Source organism: Strix uralensis, chromosome 4, assembly GCF_047716275.1.
Source record: "Strix uralensis isolate ZFMK-TIS-50842 chromosome 4, bStrUra1, whole genome shotgun sequence".
In the NCBI taxonomy this organism is placed as follows: domain Eukaryota; kingdom Metazoa; phylum Chordata; class Aves; order Strigiformes; family Strigidae; genus Strix; species Strix uralensis.
Genome location: NC_133975.1, coordinates 756077 through 775708, shown reverse-complemented (window position 1 = coordinate 775708; position 19632 = coordinate 756077). Strand labels below are relative to the sequence as shown.

General features: G+C 64.7%; 1 protein-coding gene across 1 annotated transcript; it reads right to left on the bottom strand.

Annotated features, from left to right (window-relative positions):
• Positions 1–911: 911 nt before the first annotated feature.
• Positions 912–18593, bottom strand: ATP6V1B1 (ATPase H+ transporting V1 subunit B1). Its single transcript, XM_074865340.1, has 14 exons — positions 18457–18593; positions 10094–10149; positions 8307–8405; positions 7321–7414; positions 5384–5461; positions 4968–5107; positions 4250–4351; positions 4018–4115; positions 3305–3428; positions 2629–2779; positions 2105–2187; positions 1889–1993; positions 1329–1458; positions 912–1242 (listed from the first exon to the last, which is right to left on the bottom strand). Exons 1-14 carry the CDS (start codon positions 18545–18547, stop codon positions 1076–1078), a joined length of 1518 nt encoding a protein of 505 aa, XP_074721441.1. The 5' UTR covers positions 18548–18593; the 3' UTR covers positions 912–1075.
• Positions 18594–19632: the final 1039 nt, after the last annotated feature.

Here is a 19632-nt window from a genome sequence, read left to right as displayed (position 1 = left end):
AAGTGAAACCGCGCAGCCTCTGTGGCTGCACCCCCGGCACGGGCTACGGGGGGGGGGTGAGCACCCCGGCCCAGGCCGGGACTGAGCCCTCCGTGGGGCTGCAAAGCTGGACCTGGCTGAGCCCTTGGTTTGGATGCAAAGCCAGACCTAGCTGAGTCCTTGGTGGGGCTGCAAAGCCGGACCCAGTGGAGCCCTGTTTGGATGCAAAGTCAGGCCCAGCAGAGCCCTCAGTGGGGATGCAAAGCCAGACCTGGCTGAGCCCTCGGTTTGGCTGCAAAGTTGGACCCAGCCAAGCCCTCAGTGGGGCTGCAAAGCTGAGCCCAGCTGAGCCTTCAGTTTGGATGCAAAGCCAGAACCAGCTGAGCCCTCGGTGGGGCTGCAAAGCCGGACCTAGCTGAGCCCTTGGCCAGGCTGCAAAGCCGGACTCAGCTGAACCCTTGGTTTGGATGCAAAGCCAGACCCAGCTGAGCCCTTGTCAGGGCTGCAAAGCCGGGCCCAGCCAAGCCCTCAAGCCAGACCCAGCCAAGCAGGACAGTTTTTACAGCAGGGGAGAAGTTCTGGTGCAAAAACCACCGGGAACCGAAAGCGGCTCTGGCCCGGCCACGCGCCGCTTTGATCAGAGCCACTGAGGTCAGAAAAGACCTTTAAGCTCGAGTCTAACTGCAAACCCAGCGCTGCTGAGCCCCCCCCAGGTCCCTCCCCACGCAGCTCCACAGCAAACACCCCCCTCCCACGCCTTTACACCTCCCCGCTTGTCTTAAAATTAAAAATAAAAAAAGCGCCGTGGTTTGAGGAGTGGGAGCTGGGGCAGCTTCCTGCCCGCCTCTGCCTGCATCGGGGTGCAGGCAGGAAGGGGGGGGGGGACAGCCGGGGGGCGGGGGGGGGGGGAAGGTTTGGGAGCACAGAGCGGGTTTTTGGTGACCATGCTGGTTTTATTGCGCAAAAAAAAAAAATAAGAGATTTCTCACCCCTTGGGGGGACCCGCAGCCCTCCGGCAGCTGAGGCCCGCCACAGGGGGGTCCCTAAAGGTTTGGGGGAGGCGAGGTTGCCCCCCCCCCAGATTGGTCTGGGGGGGTTAGAGGGCCGTGCTGGCCAACCCCTGGCCCGGCGCTTTGGCCTCGCGGGGGTAGAACTCGGCCAGGACACTCTCGGGGATGCGCTTCAGCAGCTGCCGTGGGAAGATGCGCAGGAGCTGCCAACCCACGTCCAGCGACTCGAAGATGCTGCGGTTCTCGTAGGGACCTGGGCAGAGGGGGGGGGGGAGGATGCAGCACCGGGGAGATGCTGGGGGGGTTCAATCCGGTCCCCAAAATCTCGCCCCGCCTCACCCTGGGTGATGAATTCCTTCTCGAACTTGTGCAGGAACTCCAGGTAGAGCAGGTCATCGGGCGAGAGCGCTTCTTCCCCCACCACCGCCTTCATCGCCTGCACGTCCTTGCCGATGGCGTAGCAGGCGTACTGCGGGGGGGGGACAGACGGACGCTCCCTGTTGACCCACCGAGGCCGGCGGGGGGAGCAGCGGAGGTTCCCCCCTACCCAGCTTTGAGAAACATCAGGTCCCCCTTGGGGACACCCCGAGCGGGGGCTGCGGGGACGCTTTTCAAAGTGTTTGGGTCTCTGCAGCATCCACAGTTAGACAGAATTATATTTTAGAGAAGAATTTATGCTGCTCAGGGGAAAAAAAAAAAATCACGCTACGGCCCTGCTTTGGGGCTTTGCAGCCCCCCCCAGCATAAAGCATCCCACCCCTCACCTCACGGAGGAGCCAGAAATAAGCTCTCAGGTCCAAGAGCACCAAAGGCTCAGCCCCAAGAAGGGGGAGGAGGGCTCTGAAGGGACAAATAATCCCGTTTCCCGCCCCTTTCACCCCAAAATCCTCATCTTTTACCAGCTGGTTGGAGACGTCGCCGTGGTCCTTCCTGGTCATGCCCTCCCCGATGGCCGACTTCATCAGGCGGGAGAGGGAGGGCAGCACGTTGATGGGGGGATAAATCTGCAGGGCGAGAAGGACCCCCCCACACCAAACTTCGCCCCCCTGCCCTTGGCACCCCCATCCCGGTGCTCTCGGGGGGGTTTCCAGCCCCAGAGGGGCGCGGGGACGGACCTGCCTGTTGTGGAGCTGCCGGTCAACGTAAATCTGCCCCTCGGTGATGAAACCCGTCAGGTCAGGGATGGGGTGGGTGATGTCTGGGGGGAAAAAAAAGGAGGGGTGAACCCCAAAAATGCATCTGGCTGCTTGGCCGGGCATGGGATGTGGCCGGGGTGGGGGGACTGGAGCCCCCGGGAAGCTGCACCGGCCTGAGGTTGTGAGCAAGAGCTGGTTCCCCCATCGCCAGGCAGAAAACTGCCTCCCACCCCCCATGGCCCCCAAGTTTAACCCCCCCCAACCACATCATTGGGCTGAAACCCAGTGCTCTGCTCCAGCTGCGGGGGGGGAAGAGGGATGATTCTGGGGAAAAAATAACCCGAAAGCATCCCAGCAAGCTTCTCTAACCCCACCAGCTCCCCCAAAACTCGTTAAAACAAAACAATTCGGCATTTTGCGGCGGCGCGGTGGTTTCCCGGTGGGGGCTCAGCGGTGGCCACCCTGCGGGGACCCCCCCGCCGTGTCCCCCCGGGGGTGCTGACCGTCGTTGGGCATGGTGAGGATGGGGATCTGCGTGATGGAGCCGTTCCTGCCCTCCACGCGCCCGGCTCGCTCGTAGATGGTGGCCAGGTCCGTGTACATGTAGCCCGGGAAGCCGCGGCGGCCAGGAACCTCCTCCCGGGCTGCGGATACCTGCGGGATGGGGGGGGCTGGTGCGGGTGCTGGGGGGGCTCGAGCACCCCAAGTACCATGAGTACCCCCAGCACCCCAAGTACCCTGGGCACCCCCAGGACCTCCAGCACCCCAAACACCCCAAACACCCCAGGTATCCTGAGCACCCCAGGTGCCCTGGGCACCCTGAGCACCCCAAGTACCCTGGGAACCCCAGGCATTCTGAGCACCCCCAGGACCCCAAACATCCCAAGCACCCCAGGCATTCTGGGCACTCTAAGCACCCCCAGGACCCCTGGCACCCTGAGCACCCCAAACACCCCAGGGACCCCGGTCACCTCAGGCATCCTGGGCACCCTGAGCACCCCCAGCACCCTGAGCACCCCAGGTGTCCTGGGCACCCTGAGCACCCCCAGGACCCCAAGTACCCTGAGCACCCCCAGGCATCCTGAACACCCCAACTATCCCAGGCACCCCGGGCGCACCCCAGCAGGGCAGCGCCCACCCCCCAGGGGAGTGGGGCGGAGGTGGGGGCCAGGCGCTGACCTCCCGCAGGGCCTCGGCGTAGGAGCTCATGTCCGTCAGGATCACCAGCACGTGCTTCTCGCACTGGTAGGCGAGGAACTCGGCGGTGGTCAGGGCCAGGCGGGGGGTTATGATCCGCTCGATCCTGCGGGGGAACAGGGTGAGCACCCCTGAATCCCAGTGCACCCCCCTGCCCCCGCAGAGCCGCACGGGCTCCCTGCAGCTGTGGGCAGGGGTGACCAGGCACCCCCCGGGGACCCCGGCTCTCTGAGCAGGCACCCCTGAGCTGGGACTGGGTGATGGAGGAGGAGGAGAAAGAGGGAGAGAGGGAGAGAGGAGAAAGGAGGAGAAGGAGAAAGGAGGAAGAAGGAGGAGGATAAGAAGATGGAGATAGAGATGGAGAAGGAAAGAAGGAGATGGAGAAGGAAAGAAGGAGATGGAGAAGGAAAGAAGGAGATGGAGAAGGAAAGAAGGAGATGGAGAAGGAAAGAAGGAGATGGAGAAGGAAAGAAGGAGATGGAGAAGGAAAGAAGGAGATGGAGAAGGGGAAGGGGAAGGGGAAGGGGAAGGGGAAGGGGAAGGGGAAGGGGAAGGGGAAGGGGAAGGGGAAGGGGAAGGGGAAGGGGAAGGGGAAGGAGAAAGAGAAGGAGAAAGAGAAGGAGAAAGAGAAGGAGAAAGAGAAGGAGAAGGAGAAGGAGATCTGCATGTCATGGCGGAGCCCCGGGCTGCCTCACGTGGGGTCATTGGCCAGGTTGAGGAAGAGGCAGACGTTCTCCATGGAGCCGTTCTCCTCGAAGTCCGACTTGAAGAAACGAGCTGTCTCCATGTTGACCTGCCCGGGTGGGAGCAGGGCCTGGTCAGCGGGCACGGAGCGGCCTCACCGACGGGGAAACTGAGGCAGGCGGGGGCCCAGGGGGGAAGGAGGGGGCTCGGCCGGGCGCTCCTGTCCCAGATGGGGGGACTCACCCCCATGGCGGCGAAGACGATGGCGAAGTTGTCCTCGTGGTAGTCTACCACGTCCTTGGATTTCTTCACCAGCCCGGCCTGGCGGCAAATCTGCGCCGCGATCTGCAGCCACGGGGGGCAGGAGGGTGGAGAAAAGATCTTGGGGGGGGCCAAGCAGAGAGCAGCACCCCCAGCCCCGCGGGTTGGGGGGCGGTGGGGTCCCCCCCACCCCCAGGTAGCCGCGGCAACTGGCCGTGGCCCAGCGCCCGTCGTGCCGTGGCCTGTGGTCGCCCTCCTCTGTCGCTCCCAATCTCTCAGGGCTGGTTTTCCATCCCATCCCATCACTGTCTGTGCCCGGGGGGGCCATGGAGTGGTCTGTGGCCCCCCCACCCCCCAGGCTCTGGCACCCCACATCAGCCCGGATCGCTTCACACCCCCCTCCTGGGCGCAGCAGCGTTTGTTTTCCCCCTCGGGTGGGGAAACTGAGGCACGAGGGGCCGGGAGCTTCCATTCTGCAGTGTGCACCAGCCCAGCACGGGGGGGTGATGTGGGGGGGGGCGGTTGGGGCGCTCAACAACCACCCCAAAAAGTGGGTCTGACCCATCCCAGCGAGCAGAAGGGAGGAAAGACGCAGGAGATGGGCTCCAACCTTCCCAACTCCCCCCCGCGCTGCCTCCTCCATCCTCCTCCTCTTCCTCCAGGGGCTCGCCCACCCCCCCCCCGCTTCGTGGGGACCCACCTCGTTATGGGGGAGACCAGCAGCGGAGAAAATGGGGATCTTCTGGCCCCGGGCGATGCTGTTCATCACATCAATGGGCGAGATCCCGGTTTGGATCATCTCCTCGGGGTAGATGCGGCTGTGGGGGTTGATGGGTTGGCCTGGAGTGGGGAGGGGAAATGAGATGCCTGGGGGGGGCACCCCAAAATGGAGGGATTGCCCCGGTTGGTGCTAAAAATGAGGAGGGAAAGGAGGAAGCGCGGTCTTGCACCAGCGCAGCCACCCAGCGCCAGCCCTGGGGTGCGATGGGCTCCCCCGGCAGCACCCCCACACCCCGACCCCCCTCCCGGGGTACCCCAAAGGGTCCCCCCGAGACCCTCCGGCATCACCCCCGCGGGTGGGAAAAAGGAGCCGGCAAAGCAACGCCTCATGGTCACCGTTAATGTCCAAGAAATCCTCGGCCATCACGGCGGGGCCGCTGTCGATGGGTTTGGCGGAGCCGTTGAAGACGCGACCTGCGAGGTAAAAAAAAAAGCTGCTGGTCCCCCGCCTGAACCCGGTAGCCAGAGAGGGCAAAGCCAGGCTAGTGCGGCACCCCGCCAGCAGGCCACGGCGCAGGGTTTCCATCCTGGAAACAGGCACAGGGACAGGCAGCAGCACTTGCTGGGGTTCTGCTGCGAGCCCCTGCTGTGACGTGGGGGGCCACCCGGGGGCCATCCTGCCCCCCCCCCACCCCACCGTGGGGAACTCGGGGAATAGGAGAGCACCCATGGGTGCCACGGGACATCCCAGGAGGTGGGTACCAGCGCTGGGTGCCTATGGGGGAGGACTTGGCACTCGGGGGACCCCCCAGACTAGGGGGGGCTGCGTCCCACGGCCCCCCCCATGCCAGGGGGGGTGTCCCACGGGTGGAGCGGGCAGGGAGCATGTCACCCAAAGGTGACGCCGCACCCATGGGGCGGGACCCCAGAGACATCCTCGTGCCATCCAAGCTATCCCCCCCCATCCTCCCCGTTGGGGTCCCCAGCTCCTGTGCAGATGGGGTGACACCAAGACACCCCCCACCCCCCCCATACAGCCCGGGGGGGGGCGGTACAAGGCCCCCGCAGAGCCGCAGCATCACCCTTCACACTCAGCCTCATCGACCGGCTCCGAGTCGCGGCATTGATCGCGGCAATGTCCCCCTCTACACCCCCCACCCCCGACCCCAGCACCCCCCGCCGTGTGCCGCTGTCACCCCGTGGGACGTTGTCGCGGCCCCCCCCGGGGCTGGGGGAGCATCGGCGATGTCAGAGCGGATCAAGCTGACGGCGCGGGGAGCGCGGAGCATGAAAGGTCAGTAACCTTGGGCTCGCCAGGCACCCACGGCTCGTAGCCGCTTCATTCGGCACAGAGGGGAGGGAAGGGGCACCTGGGGGGGGGGGACGGGACACCCCAGCCCAGTGGGGGAACAAGGGGAACCCCCCCCAAACTCCCTCGAGCATTGAGGCTGGGGGAGCAGCGGGGATGGACTCTGCGCACCCGGGGGGAGACGTGGGGAAGGGGAATGGTGGCGGGGGGGGGGGGGGGTCACCTGTCCGGCTGTCACTGCGCTCGACGCCTGCCCCCCCCGTGTGTGTGTCCCCCCCCCAACTCTGCTGCCCTTTCCCGCTGCCCTTTGCAGGCAGGGCCGTGGCTGGGGTCACACTGCCGGCAAGGAGAAGGCAGGAGACAGAGCGGGCAGCGAGTCTGTGCGTCAGCCCCCGCACCGGGACCACGAGCCACCCGTGTCACCAGCCACGAGCCCCCCGGGGGGGGCTGCAGGACCCTCAGGAGGCCTTAAAGGAGCTTGGGGGAGCAGGAAAAGGGCCCTGGGATGGACTTGGAGGGTCCCAGGGGAGGCTGCTCAGGGTGACGGGGGTCCGCAGCACCCAGCGCTGCCCTGGAGGGGGGGGGGGTCCCCATGGGGACAGGGGTGGCCGGTCCCTTGGGGTGTCCTCACGCCCAGCCACGTCTTGGGGGTCAGCATGGAGGGGGAAGGTGCTGGGCAGCCCCCAGCTCTCCCAAGGTCAAGGGAATGAGGGTGCCACGGGATGAAGTTCGCCCGCTCTCACCTGGGGAAATAATGTCCCAGTCTAAGCCAAGCTTCTTCTCCTGGCATAACTGGGCAGACTGGGCCCACGGGGACGTTTTAGACCCCTCTCCTCACACTGGATGTGACTCTCCCGGGATGGCAGAGCAACACCCAGGGGTGTGGAGCAGCAGAGCTGAACCCCAAGACCCCAAAACCCCCGAAACTGCCTGTGCCCCCCTCCCCCCGCAGCTGCCTGCGCTGGGGTTACCCCACCAGCCGTGCACCGAGCTGCGTCGGGGCTCAGCGGCGGGCTGGGCTTACCCAGCATGTCCTCGGAAACGGGGGTGCGGAGGATGTCCCCCGTAAACTCGCAGGAGGTCTTCTTGGCGTCGATCCCAGATGTTCCTTCGAACACCTGTGGGGGCAAGAGGCCCCGGGAGGGGGGCAATTAGCCCGGATTAGTGGGCGCGGAGGGCTCGGGGAGGGGGGGCTGGGGGGCAGCCAGGGGTCCGTGACCACCTGAAAAACTCATCAGGGAGAAGCGATAAAAGAGAGGGAGAGACCCCGGGGTTAAGAAAAATCCTTTTTGAGGGGCTTGGCTTGGGGGGGGGGGGGGGGGGGTGTGTGTGCAGCCAGGGGAGGGGGGGGCCCCGTGTTCTCGTTAACACAACGAGCCCGGCAGAAGGGTCTCGGCCAGGGCGACCAAGGGCATTTTGAGCCGTATAATATTTGACACCGTTTGTGTTCGTTAACCTCCGGATCGCTGCTTTAATTAGAGCCGGGTGGCCCCCCCTCCCCGGGAGCACCCAGCAGGTGCGAGGGTTGGGGGGGGGATGGCCGCAGCACCCGGGTGCCTGCAGATGGGCACAGCTCAGCCCCCCCCGACAGCGCTGCTTCTGCAAAAAAAAAAATCGCCTTTTTTTTTAATTTTTCCCCTTATTTTTATTTATTTCCTCCTCAGGCTGACTCCCTAATAGGATTAAAAGGGTGCTGCAGAGGTCTGGGTGGCATTAGAGGAGCGAGGTTTGGCGCTTCACCAGCCCGAACCCGGCTGGGCTGGCGGCGTGGCCACCCCCAGCCTTGGGTGGGCTAATGGAGGCAGGGGGACCCCCAGGGTCAGGACAGCCCCAAACTGCTTGGTGGTCTCGATTTTGGGGGCTCCGGGCACCCAAAAGCCACTGCCAGCCCCACAGACTGGGGGGTGATGGCAAGAGGGTCCAGCCGCTCTCATGCAGAGCCCCAGGACAGAACCCCAGACCCCCCCATGTCCCCCCACTGTGTCCCCCCCCCAGCCCCGCCGGGCTCACCTGGACGATGGCTTTGGAGCCCATCACCTCCAGGACCTGCCCGCTGCGGCTGGTGCCGTTGGGCAGCTTGAAGTTCACGATCTCGGCATACTGGGCAAACTGGGCGGGGGAGGGGACACACAAGGCTCAGGGTGAGATGTGGGGGGGACACACACACTCCTCTTCCCCCACTCCTCACCCTCCCAGACCACCCCTGCCTGCCCACCCTTCCTGCACTGACAGCCCCAGGCTGTGGCACTGCTCCGTGCCTCAGTTTCCCCAATGCTGCAGGGTGCCCCCCCCTTCCCCCAGCGGTGCTCTCAGCCCTCCCGGGCTCCCCAGAACCTGCCAACCAACAAACCCCAGCCCCTTTTCCTACCAGACCCTCCATAAAACAGCATCTCCGAGCATCCGCAGACCCGCATAAACCCCCCCGGGAGCTGGTGACATCCCTTGAGGGGACCCCCCCCCCCCATTTTCCAGCCCCCACAGGACAGAGCAGCACCGCTTGAGACCTCAGGGAGTCACCAGATCCCCCCATAATCCCCCCCCCCGAGCTGTGAAAGGTTCAATGTCGGGGATCACACTGCCTTCACCTCCCATGGGCAAGCAGGACCCAGCACCCGGGGGGGGCAAAGGCTGCAGTCCAACGCCCCCAGGGGCACCCACCGACCTCCCCGCCCCCCCCGCCCCCCAGCCAGGAGCCTCGGGGTGGATGGAGGGGACTTTTCTGCAGCCCCTTGGCTTGGGGACAATGTGGGGGTTTGCTCCCCGAGCCACGCTGCCTGCCCAGCACACCCCGTGTTCTCTGTCGCCTCCTCCTCCTCCTCGCTCCCAGCCACCCGGGCTGGCTCCGACACTGTGAACTTTGGACTTTAATTCTTTCTATAAAGACCTTTGCATAAAGGACAACAAAGTGAAGGAAACACCCGCCACGGTCTGGCTCTTAAATTGAGCTTATTAATTTCCATCCTGCCGGGCCGGGTGTGAAAGGGGCCATAGAAACGAGCCACCGGCCAACAAAAGCCCTCGGAGGGTCCCGGCTGGCCAGGCCACGCAGGGATGTCGAGGTGGCCGGCGCCCACCCAAGTGAAGGCAGCCCCTGCGCCGGGCTGGGGACAGGCAGGGTGGCACCAAGGTGCCACCCAGGGCTGGGTCGATGGGCTGAGCTGGGGTTCGTGCTGTGGCCTCGCTTTGATTGGGCTCCTGGATGGAGCTGAGTGTGGGGGGGGATGTGGGGACAAGGGACAGGGGACAGCTCAGGCAGGAGCACAGGGGACAGGGCACAGGGGACAGGAGCTGGAGCTCAGGCAGGGACACAGGGGACAAGGGACAGGGGACAGCTCAGGCAGGGACACGGGTACAGGGGACAGAGCTCAGGCAGGGGGACAGGGGACAAGGGACAAGGGACAGGGGAACAGTTCAGGCAGGGACACAGGGGACAAGGGACAGGTGACAGAAGCTGGAGCTCAGGCAGGGGCACAGGGGATAAGGGACAGGGGACAGCAGGTGCCCAGGTGCAGGGGGACATGGGCACCAGGCAGAGCACACACACAGCCGTGCTCCCGCGTGTGCAGGCCCACACACGGGCCATGTCCTGCTGCCGCCATGGAGCTGGCAGGGGACAGGGGACGGGGGACGGGGGACAGGGGACAGAGGAGAAGGGACAGGGGAGAGGGGACAGCCCTGGGGACAGGGGACACGCTCCCCCACTGCAGCACGATTGTCCCTGCACAGCCCCGGGGGGGTGACACCGTTTGGGGGGAGGGGGGCGTCCCCTCGTCACCCACCAGCAGACGGGCTCCTACCTTCACATTGTCCAGCACCACCAGCGGCCCGTTCACACCACACACCGTCCTGTAGGCTGGGGAGGGGCGGGGGGGGAAGGACACACCGTCAGCCCCCAGGACTGGGGGGGCTCCCAGGGGGCCCCCCCAAACCGTGACAGCGGTGGGGGGGGGCCCAGCCCAGCACCATCCACTCCTGCTCTGCCACTCCTCATCCCAGCAAGTGGCAGCCCAGCACATCCACCCGGTAGAAGTTGCTTTTACTAAATTAATCGCATAATCAATCACATTTCAGTTTATATAAAACATTTAAATAGAAAAAAACGCGCAGAAAGGACGTTTGAAGGCAGCACCTGCCCCCACCAGCAAACTGAGACACTTTCTGCAAGTCAGTATTTTCCCTCTCCCAGCACATTTTTTCATAACACCGATATTTTTCTTTTAAAAAAAACCCCACCTTTTTGTGGAAAAAACCATACTAAGATGTCGCAAGAGCCACATCCTGCCCAGGCGGAGAGGGGGCCATGGGCAGTGCAGAAGGGGTGGTTTTCACCCAAAAATGGGCCATCACCCCCCACCTTCTCCCACTGCGGGACCCCCCCTTGCCCAGGGAGACGCTGGTACCTCCCTTGTCCCCGCACGGGAGGTGGGGGACACTGTTTTGCACCACTGCCTGGGTGAGGGCTGAGCATTCAGGCTGGGGGGTGCTGAGCGGCGCCACCATGAGGTGCTGGCTTGGGACCCCTCAATTCAGGGGGAGACCTCGCACGGGTGAGGAAATGAGGGTGCTGGGGGGTGCGATTTCTCCAAAGACAACCCTGGGGGTAACGGCAGGGCAGGGAGACACCGGAGACGCTGAACACAAGGATGAAAAAGTGGGGATCCCAGAATCATGGAGGTTGGAAAAGCCCTCGAAGCTCCTCCAGCCCAACCATGAACCTCACCCTGACCGTTCCCAACTCCACCAGATCCCTCAGCGCTGGCTCAACCCGACTCTTCAACCCCTCCAGGGATGGGGACTCCCCCCCTGCCCTGGGCAGCCCATTCCAACGCCCAACAACCCCTTCTGCAAAGAAATCCTTCCTAAGAGCCAGTCTGACCCTGCCCTGGCGCAGCTTGAGGCCATTCCCTCTTGGCCTGCCGCTGGTTCCTTGGCTCAAGAGACTCATCCCCCCTCTCTGCACCCTCCTTTCAGGCAGTTGCAGAGGGCCAGGAGGTCTCCCCTCAGCCTCCTCTTCTCCAGACTAAACCCCCCCAGTTCCCTCAGCCGCTCCCCATCACACCTGTGCTCCAGACCCTGCACCGGCTCCGTTGCCCTTCTCTGGACACGCTCGAGTCATTCAATGGCCTTTTTGGGGTGAGGGGCCCAAAACTGAACCCAGGCATTGAGACATGGCTTCGATGAAGCCCTGTACAAGCCCCCGAGGCTGGAGGGGGGGGCCGAGGATGGGGAGCAGGGGGTGCAGGTGCTGGGGCGCGGATCCGGCCCCTCGATCATTTCACCGATGTGTCCAACACCGTAACGCCTGCCATGGCAGGGCCTGGCCCCTCTGACCCCGCCGGGCCCTTTCATCCCTCTGCCCTCTCTTCTCACACCAGGTTCTCTGATTGACTCATGATCCTAATCGGATTGGAGGGACTGGGCCAGCTGGCGAGCTCACCGGCCTCCCCCCAAGCCAACCACAGGGATGGGTGGTCCACACCACGTCCGCGGGATGCAGGTCCCCACGCTGCAGCATCCCTGTCACCCTCCTGGCGACGCCGGCCAGATCAGCCCCCGGCAACTTAATTTTTTTGGGGGACAGGTCCCATTGCCCCCTCACTGGCCATATGCCATGCCGGGGTCACCCCCATGGCACAACCAGGCCCCCAGCGTCCCCCTTCCCTCACCAGCAGTGCGGGTAATTCCTGCCATTTTTGCAATTACCCTTCTCCCCGTTACCCAGTTACACCCAGTTCCTGCCCATTCAGCAGCCTGGGGGGCTGGCACGCCAGGAGCCGGCCCTCCGCCGCCAACCTCCCTCCCTTTTGTCTCCTTTCTTTCCAAAGTGACCATTCTGCCTTTTATTTCTCCTTCCAACAAATAACCGCCGCCACCGCCTCGCCCGCTCCCCTTTACCCTGTGGGTTTTGTTGGGCTCTTTTCTTCCCTCCCCGCGTCTCCTCCACAGTCCCAGCTGTTGGGGAGCCACCCACATGGGACAGGGCCACGGGGCTGGTCCCTCTCCCTCCAGCACGGTGGTCCCCAGCCCAGCCCCGACGGCTGCTGGCCCCCTCAGGACCCTCCTGGCTTCCCCCCCACTGCACCACGTTGTCTCCTCCCACTGAGGGCGTTGGAGCCTCTGGCAGCACCGCTTGGTGCCCTGCGGCTGTGACACTGGATCATCAGCCAAGCTCTCTGCCCTTCTGCCCATCCATCTGTCCAGCTGTCCACCTGTCCATCTATCCATCCCTTCATCCATCCATCCACCTGTCCATCCATCTGTCCATCCACCCGTCCATCCATCCGTCCATCATTCTATCCATCTGTCCATCCATCATCCATCCCTCCATCCCTCTGTCCTCCGGTCCATCCATCTGTCCATTGTTCTATCCATCCATCCATCCATCCATCCCTCAATCCATCATCCATCCCTCCATCCTCCCATCCATCTGCCTGTCCATCCCTCCATCCATCATCCGTCCATCCGTCCATCCATCCATTGTTCTATCCATCTGTCCATCCGTCCATCATTCTATCCATCCATCCATCTGTCCATCCGTCCGTGCACCCACCCCCCCCTTACAGAACCCCCCCCCCAATCCCCCCCCCCCCACACCTCTCGGGGAGCCAAGCCCCGTTCCTCTCATTTCCTCAGGGGGAAACTGAGGCAGGAAGCCCCCATCCTGTGCTGGCGGGGGGCCCCTGGCAGCGCCAGCCCTCAGCGCCGCCCTTCCCTCCCGCTCCTCCCCACCACACCAGCCCCTCTGCAGAAGAGCTGCTGCCCCCCCTCCCCTTCCCCCCCACCCCCGACATGTCTTTGGGGCTGGGCCACCACCCCCATCCCCAGGGCAGAGGCACAAATGTACCCCAAGCCCTGCACCGTCCCCCCCGACGCCGCTGGCGACCACCTGGTGGAGGTGGGTTGGGGACCTCCGGAGATCTGGGCCAAGTGCAAGTGGGGTCATCTGCGGCCACCCCCATCCAGGGGGTCTGAAGATCTCCCAGAGATGGAGGGGGGGCCCCAGCAGCCTGGCCCAGTGTTCGGCCACCTCCCCAGTGAGAAAAGGCTTTTGGAGACTGGGTCTCCGGCAGCTGGACGGACGGACAGCCAGGCTTAGGGCCTGGAGAAACAAACAGGGGGGTGATAAAAAACATTGCTCTGCGATTTCCCCGTTTTTCGCCGTTTCCACTGAAAAACCTGCTACAAAACTCCAAGGGGCTTCGCCTCGCCAGCCAGCAACGCTTTGGCGTCGGCTCTATGACAAAATCAATCCCACGCAAAGGGATTTTGCTGCAAAATATTCCATTTTCTACAAAGGAACCTGAAACTTCCCAAATGGGGGAACCCCGGGGCTTCACCCCCCAGCCCCTGCCTGTCCCACACCCGCCACGGCAAAGCCGGAGCCTCCCCTGAACCCGCCGTCGCTCCAGCCCCCGCGGCACAAAGGGCTCTATCGCGATAGAGAAGGAAATCACGACAGTAACGCCGAGGGACAGCCCAGCAAAGGGGCGTGAGGCTGGGGGGAGCGAGGAGGAGGAGGAGGAGGTGGGGGGGGGCTGGGGCAGAGGAGGGGGAACCCCTGCTACCGGAAAGCACTAATTCAGATAATTAAGATGTTGAGCTGTTATGAACAAGCCGGGGGGAGGAGCGGCAGGGTGGGTGGGCTGCGGCAGCCGGGGGGGCTGCCGGGGGGTACAACTGGGGAGCGGGAAGGGTGGGGGGGAACAGGGAGAGGGGCCAAAAGAAAAGAAAAGTCTTTCAACCTGCCCTTTCCACACCCCCAGCCCCAAATTCACAGCTCCTGTCAGATGCAATCTCCGTTAGCCCTGACGCTCACGCACTACTAACCACCGCGGCGGCCGGCCGGAGGGGGGGACACAGGGCCCCCGGTGACAAAAGGGGACCCGACCCAACTACACCCGTCACTAATTGCTGCCCTTCACCCGCCCTGCCCTCCCCAGCCCCCTGCCCATCGCTCGCCCCGACCCCCTCGCCTTAGGGCTCTGCTCTAAAGTGTGCGTGTGGGGGCACTCGCTGCCCACTCCCCCCCCCCAGAACTAGGGGTCCCAGGACTGTGGCGAGGGGCTGGGCGCAGCCCCGGCCCCATCCTGGAAAAAAAAAACCACCAAGGGTGTTACCCCCCCGCCATGGAAGCGATCGAGGCTGATTTTGGATAAATTTGTCGGATGGGGCACGCAGCGAGTGATGCTCATCCCCGTTCACCACCCGGGGGGGGTCTGTGCATCCCCCACCCCAAATTACAGACCCAGGGTTCAACACACCCCCCCCCCCCTTCAGCCCCACGCTGGAGGGAAACCGAGCTGGAGCAGAGATAGGAAACAGGACTGAGAAATAGCCCCCAAATCCCCCAAACTTTGTCCCCTCTGGCTCAGATGTAGGTCCAGAGCTGGTCCTGAGCCACCCCGGGGGTCCCCCAGCTGCCCCACAGGCAGCACCCCACGGTGATGGGCAGCGGGCACCCCGCGGGGCAGAGGGGTCTGGGTGTGCTGAGCACAAGGCCGTGGGCTGCTCTGGACCGGGCTGGATGGATCCTGCATCCATCCCCCCGCCTCTCGGGGATGCCATTCACCATTTCACCTAGTTTTTAACCAAAATGCCAGGCTGTGGCGTGAATCCGTCTCCAACGGCGACTCTGAGCTCAAAATCCTGCCCGTCCCCGCGGCGCTGACCCATCCCCTGGGCACGGCAGGACGTTGGCATCACCCAACGGCCTCATCCTGCGCCGGGTGAGGAGCACGGCAGCCCCCCGGGGCCACGCTGGGATTTTTCCGACAACCCCTAAGTGACCGTTTTCCCCCTCCGCAACCTGCCCATTGTGCCATGTGTCACTTTGTGCCGCGCTGTCAAACCCACCGGCCTGTCCCAGCCCGGCAGAGCCGGTCAAAAGCCCGGCAGGGGGTCACACTTTATGCCACTAATTAGGACCCGGCGGCCAGAGGGTTCCCAGACACACCTGCACGTCATGGGAGGGATGGCAAAGAATGGCAGGACCAGCCGAGCGTGAACCAAACAAGCCCCCCAAAACAACAAAAAAAAAATTAAAAAAGAAAAATTAAATTGCTGTGCTGGCTGTTGCAGGAGGGTGGGGGCGGGTGGTGAGGAGCGGGGCTGCCGGACCTCGGCCCCGCTGGAGGAGCCAGCTGGGCTGCGGGTTTTGGGGAGGTGGAGGGGGGTGAGGGAAGGGGAAGCGTTGGTGAGCAGAGCTGTGGGGCTGGGGGGACCCCGCCACGCTGTGGGATGGACTGGGGGTTCCCTTTCACCAGCCCCCCCGAACCCACAGCAGCTGCCATCTCCTGGAGCAGAGGGCAAAGGGGGTCCCGGCGTCTTCCCCGCGTCACCCACCCCCCTCCCGTCCCAGGGTGCCACGGCGAGGCTGGGAGCGTTAGGGGCAGATCAACCAAAGATCAGATCACAGAATCCCAGAATCCTTCAGGTTGGAAAAGCCCCTCGGGATCATCGAGTCCAACCCTCAGCCCGACTCTACAAAGTTCTCCCCTACCCCACATCCCCCCACAGCTCATCCCAACGGCCCTTAAACACACCCAGGGGTGGGGACTCCACCCCTCCCTGGGCAGCCTATTCCACTCTCTGACCACTCTTGCTGGGAAACATTTTTTCCTCATGTCCAGTCTGAACCTCCCCTGTTGCAGTTTAATGCTCCTCCACGCTGCGACTCAGTGCTGAGCCCCACAAGCCCCCCACGGCACCCGCACAGAGGTTGGGGGGACGCGGGCTGAGGGTACAGCCCCCCCCAGCTCCCCAAGGCTCAGCACCCAGCCCCCCAACGAGAGGCAAATCAGGGCGCCCAGGGCTTGGGGGTCTCCCCGGTTCCTCGTCTCCTGGTCCCCGTGTCGCCAGCGGGCAATGCCCCGTCCCAAAGGCACCGTCCCCTGCCTGGGACCAGCCCAGCACCGCCACCGCGCCCCGGACCCAGCGCAGCGTCGTGGCAGCAGACAAGGGTCCCGGCTAACGAGGCCGGTTGGGACACGGCAGAGGAGAAGTCGAGACACGTCCCACCAAACTGTCCTTGCGGGCTGCGAGTGCACGGCACAGCCGTTGTGTCCCTGCGCTTCTGCCAGCAAGCTCCTGCTTCCTCCGTCCATCCATCCATCCATCCATCCATCCATCCATCCACCCATCTGTACCTCCTTCCATCCGTCTGTCCTTTCATCCAACCATCCATTCATCATCCCTCCTTCCATCCTTCATCCCATCATCCATCCCTCATCCCATCATCCATCCCTCCCTCCATCCCCTTGCAGCACCTTTGAGCCTCTCCCAGGCCGTGCTTGAGATGCAGGGCCCCACCAGGCTGTGGGGCAGAGCGTGGGGCATCCCCCTCTGCCCAGGCAGCCCCAGAGCCCCCCCGCAGGCAGCAGCCTCCCTCACCGAGAGACGGGTCAAGCCGAAGGCCGGGAGGTGAGAAGTGCTTCTTCCACCACTTGTGCTAATGGATCCGCAGCACTGGGAAGCGGCTGCTAATCCCTCTCCTGCCTCTCGGGCAGCACTCTGCCTGCTCCTGCCTGCCCACGGCCCAGCTCGGCCCCCCCAGTGCCCCCCAGCTCCAGCTGCTGGGCTGTAATGGGGGATCGAGACCGGCTGCGGGGCCGGGGCATCGCCATGGGGCATGTGGGGACGGGACCCGCCATGGTGGCACAACTGGGACTTAGTCCCAGCCTGGATGTGGCTGTTGGGGTGTCCGGCTTTGCAAAGCCAGCCTGGAAAAGCCAGCGCTGCCCCCGCAGCACCGGGGCCTGGCGAGGGGGGGGGCAAACCACGGCTTCCTCTGAAATAAAAGTGATCATGGCAGGCGGGAAGGAACTCTGAAATGAGCGTTTTTGCCTTAAAAAGCACATGAGCCACATGGATCAAGCTCGAGGGAGGGGGGAAAACCCACGGAGACCCCCACGGGAGCGCCCAGGGAGGGTGACCCCCCCCCCACCCCATGGGGGCCAGCCCTTGGGCCTGCAAACCGTCTCCCAGTTTTAGGTCCAAAAACCAGTTTTAGGTCCCTCCCTGCCACCCAGAGTCCCCCCTGGGGCCAAGGGCTGGCTGCCACCCAGTGTGAACTGGGGAGAAGGTCACCCATGGGCGCTCCCAGCTTCTTGCTGACGGTAAACACGGGTCCGAGGCGGGAGGGTGCAGCCGAGACCGTGCCAGGCCGGAGCCACCTGGTTTGGGGTGAGGAAGGTGACAAAGCTCCCCCCAGTCGTTCCCCCCCCGCCCCGACAAAGGTCACAGCAAACGTCCTTGATGCCTCTGAGCCTGCTGGGGGGGGTGGGATGGAGGTGCAGCCCGGGGTGGGGGGTGAAAAGGGGGGACGGAGCTGCCAGCACCCATGGGTGCAGCTGTACGGACAGACGGACACGGCTGTGGGGCAGAAGGGGCACCCCAGCATCGCTGCACCCCACAGCCCTCGGGGGGGAGATGACATAACACCTTCCCCAGCCCCTGCAGCCCCCCCCAGCCCCATGACAGGCCCCAGGCCCTCCCGAGAGACCCACACAGCCCCGGTGTTCCGTCCCCCCCCGAGGGTCCCAGCAGCGCAGGCAGGACCCCTGCCTGCAAGGGCCGGGGGGGGGGGGGGGGGGGGGCGGGGTGCGGGGGGGAGGTGGGATGGAGGGCCACCAGCACCTGGGTGCCTGCTCCAGTGCCACCCCCTGTCCCTGTCACCCCTGCCTGCCCCTCTGCCACCCCCCCATCACCCCTGCCAGTCCCAGTGCCCCCCCATCACCCCTGCCAGTCCCAGTGCCCCCCCATCCCTGCCACCCCTGCCTGCCTCTCTGCTGCCCCCCATCACCCCTGCCAGCCCCTCTGCTGCCCCCCATCACCCCTACCAGCTTCGGTGCCCCCCCCATCACCCCTACCTGCCCCTCTGCCACCCCCCATTACCTCTGCCTGCCCCACTGCCCCCCCCCGTCCCTGCCACTCCTGCCTGTCCCTCTGCCCCCCCATCACCCCTACCAGCCCCTCTGCCACCCCCCCATCAACTCTGCCAGCCCCAGTGCCCCCCCATCCCTGTCACCCCTGCCTGCTCCTCTGCCCCCCCCATAACCCCTGCCCGCCCCACTGCCACCCCGAGGTACCCCCCGCTCCCCCCAGTCCGGGGCCCAGCGGGGTGCCGTGCCCCCCCCACCCCGTGCCCCCCCCCCACACTCACTCAGCCGGGCGCTGCCGGGGTCCCCGCGGGTCACGGCCAAAGCCTGTTCCCGGGCTGCTGCCGCCGCTGCCTGCACCCGGGCGGCGGCCATGGCCGGGCGGGCTGGAGGGGGGGGGGGCAGAGCCCGGGGTTTTGTACCCCCCCCACCCCCCCCGCCCCTCCCGGGTCCGGCCCCAGCCAGGCCCGGCCCGGCCGCAGCCCCGTGTTGGCTGTAAACAGCGGGAGGAAGCGCCCCCCCCCGCCCCCCCCATCACCGGGGGGGGATGAAGGGGGGAAACCTAAAGGTAATGGGTAAGGGGGGGGGATGGGGGGTAGGGTGGGATTGGGGTGAGGGGGGGTGGATTTGGGGTGGGATGGGGGCGGGGGGGTGGGACGGGGGTGGGGGGTAGGGGTGGGGTTGGTGTGAGGGGGGTGGGATAGGGATTGAGGTGTGTGGGGGTAAGGGTGGGATTGGGGCGGGGGGGTGGGAGTGGGGTGAGGGCGGGGTAAGGGTGGGGTGGGGTTGAGGTGAGGACAGATTTGGGGTAAAAGTGGAGTTTGGGGCAGCATCAGGGGCAGGGGGAGAGGTGGGGGCAGTTCGGGGGGGGCTGGGGTACGGGTGGGGTTATGGGTAGGGGTGAGGGGTCTGCGCACCCCCACACCCCCCCCCTCACCCGCCGCAGGCTGTGGGGGCCGGTGCAGAGGCAGAGCAGGGCTGGGGTCGGGGCGGGGGGGGGCGTGATGGGTGTCTGGGGAGCACCTGGGATGGGGCCTGGGCACAAACTGGACCTGCGGGGGGGGGCGGGGGGGTAGTGGAGGCACCTCCGGGTGTGCACGCTCGGGGGGGGGCTCCGGCGATGCGCGAGGAGGAGGAGGCAGGCGGGAGGCAGGACGTCACTTTTATTAACCATTAGAAACCATAAGAAACCACATTAGGCGTTAAAGTTTTACATCCAGTACTTTTTAAAAAAAAAAAAAAAACAAAACCTTTCTGTTTTTTCCCCAATTGTACAAGCCCGGAGGAGCGAGGTGGGCTGGGGGCGAGCCGGCTGCCCCGCGGCACCTTCCTAACCACCCCCCCCCGCCCCGGGACAGTTTCTCGGGGCTCATTTGCTTTGGGAGACGCGACTTTGGAGCAGCAGCGGCTTTGGGTCGGATTTGGGGCCTTGGCGAACGCAGCGTTTGGGTGGAAATTCG

What these genes read in the sequence shown, in the direction of transcription:
- ATP6V1B1 (XM_074865340.1), bottom strand. Translation starts at nt 18,547, where the DNA reads ATGGCCGCCGCCCGGGTGCAGGCAGCGGCGGCAGCAGCCCGGGAACAG. An exon ending in CGTTTCCGAGGACATGCTGG is followed by an intron (nt 5,462 to 7,320) that starts GTAAGCCCAGCC and finishes TTTACCTCGCAG; the next exon opens with GTCGCGTCTTCAACGGCTCC. An exon ending in AACCTGGCCAATGACCCCAC is followed by an intron (nt 3,429 to 4,017) that starts GTGAGGCAGCCC and finishes GTTCCCCCGCAG; the next exon opens with GATCGAGCGGATCATAACCC.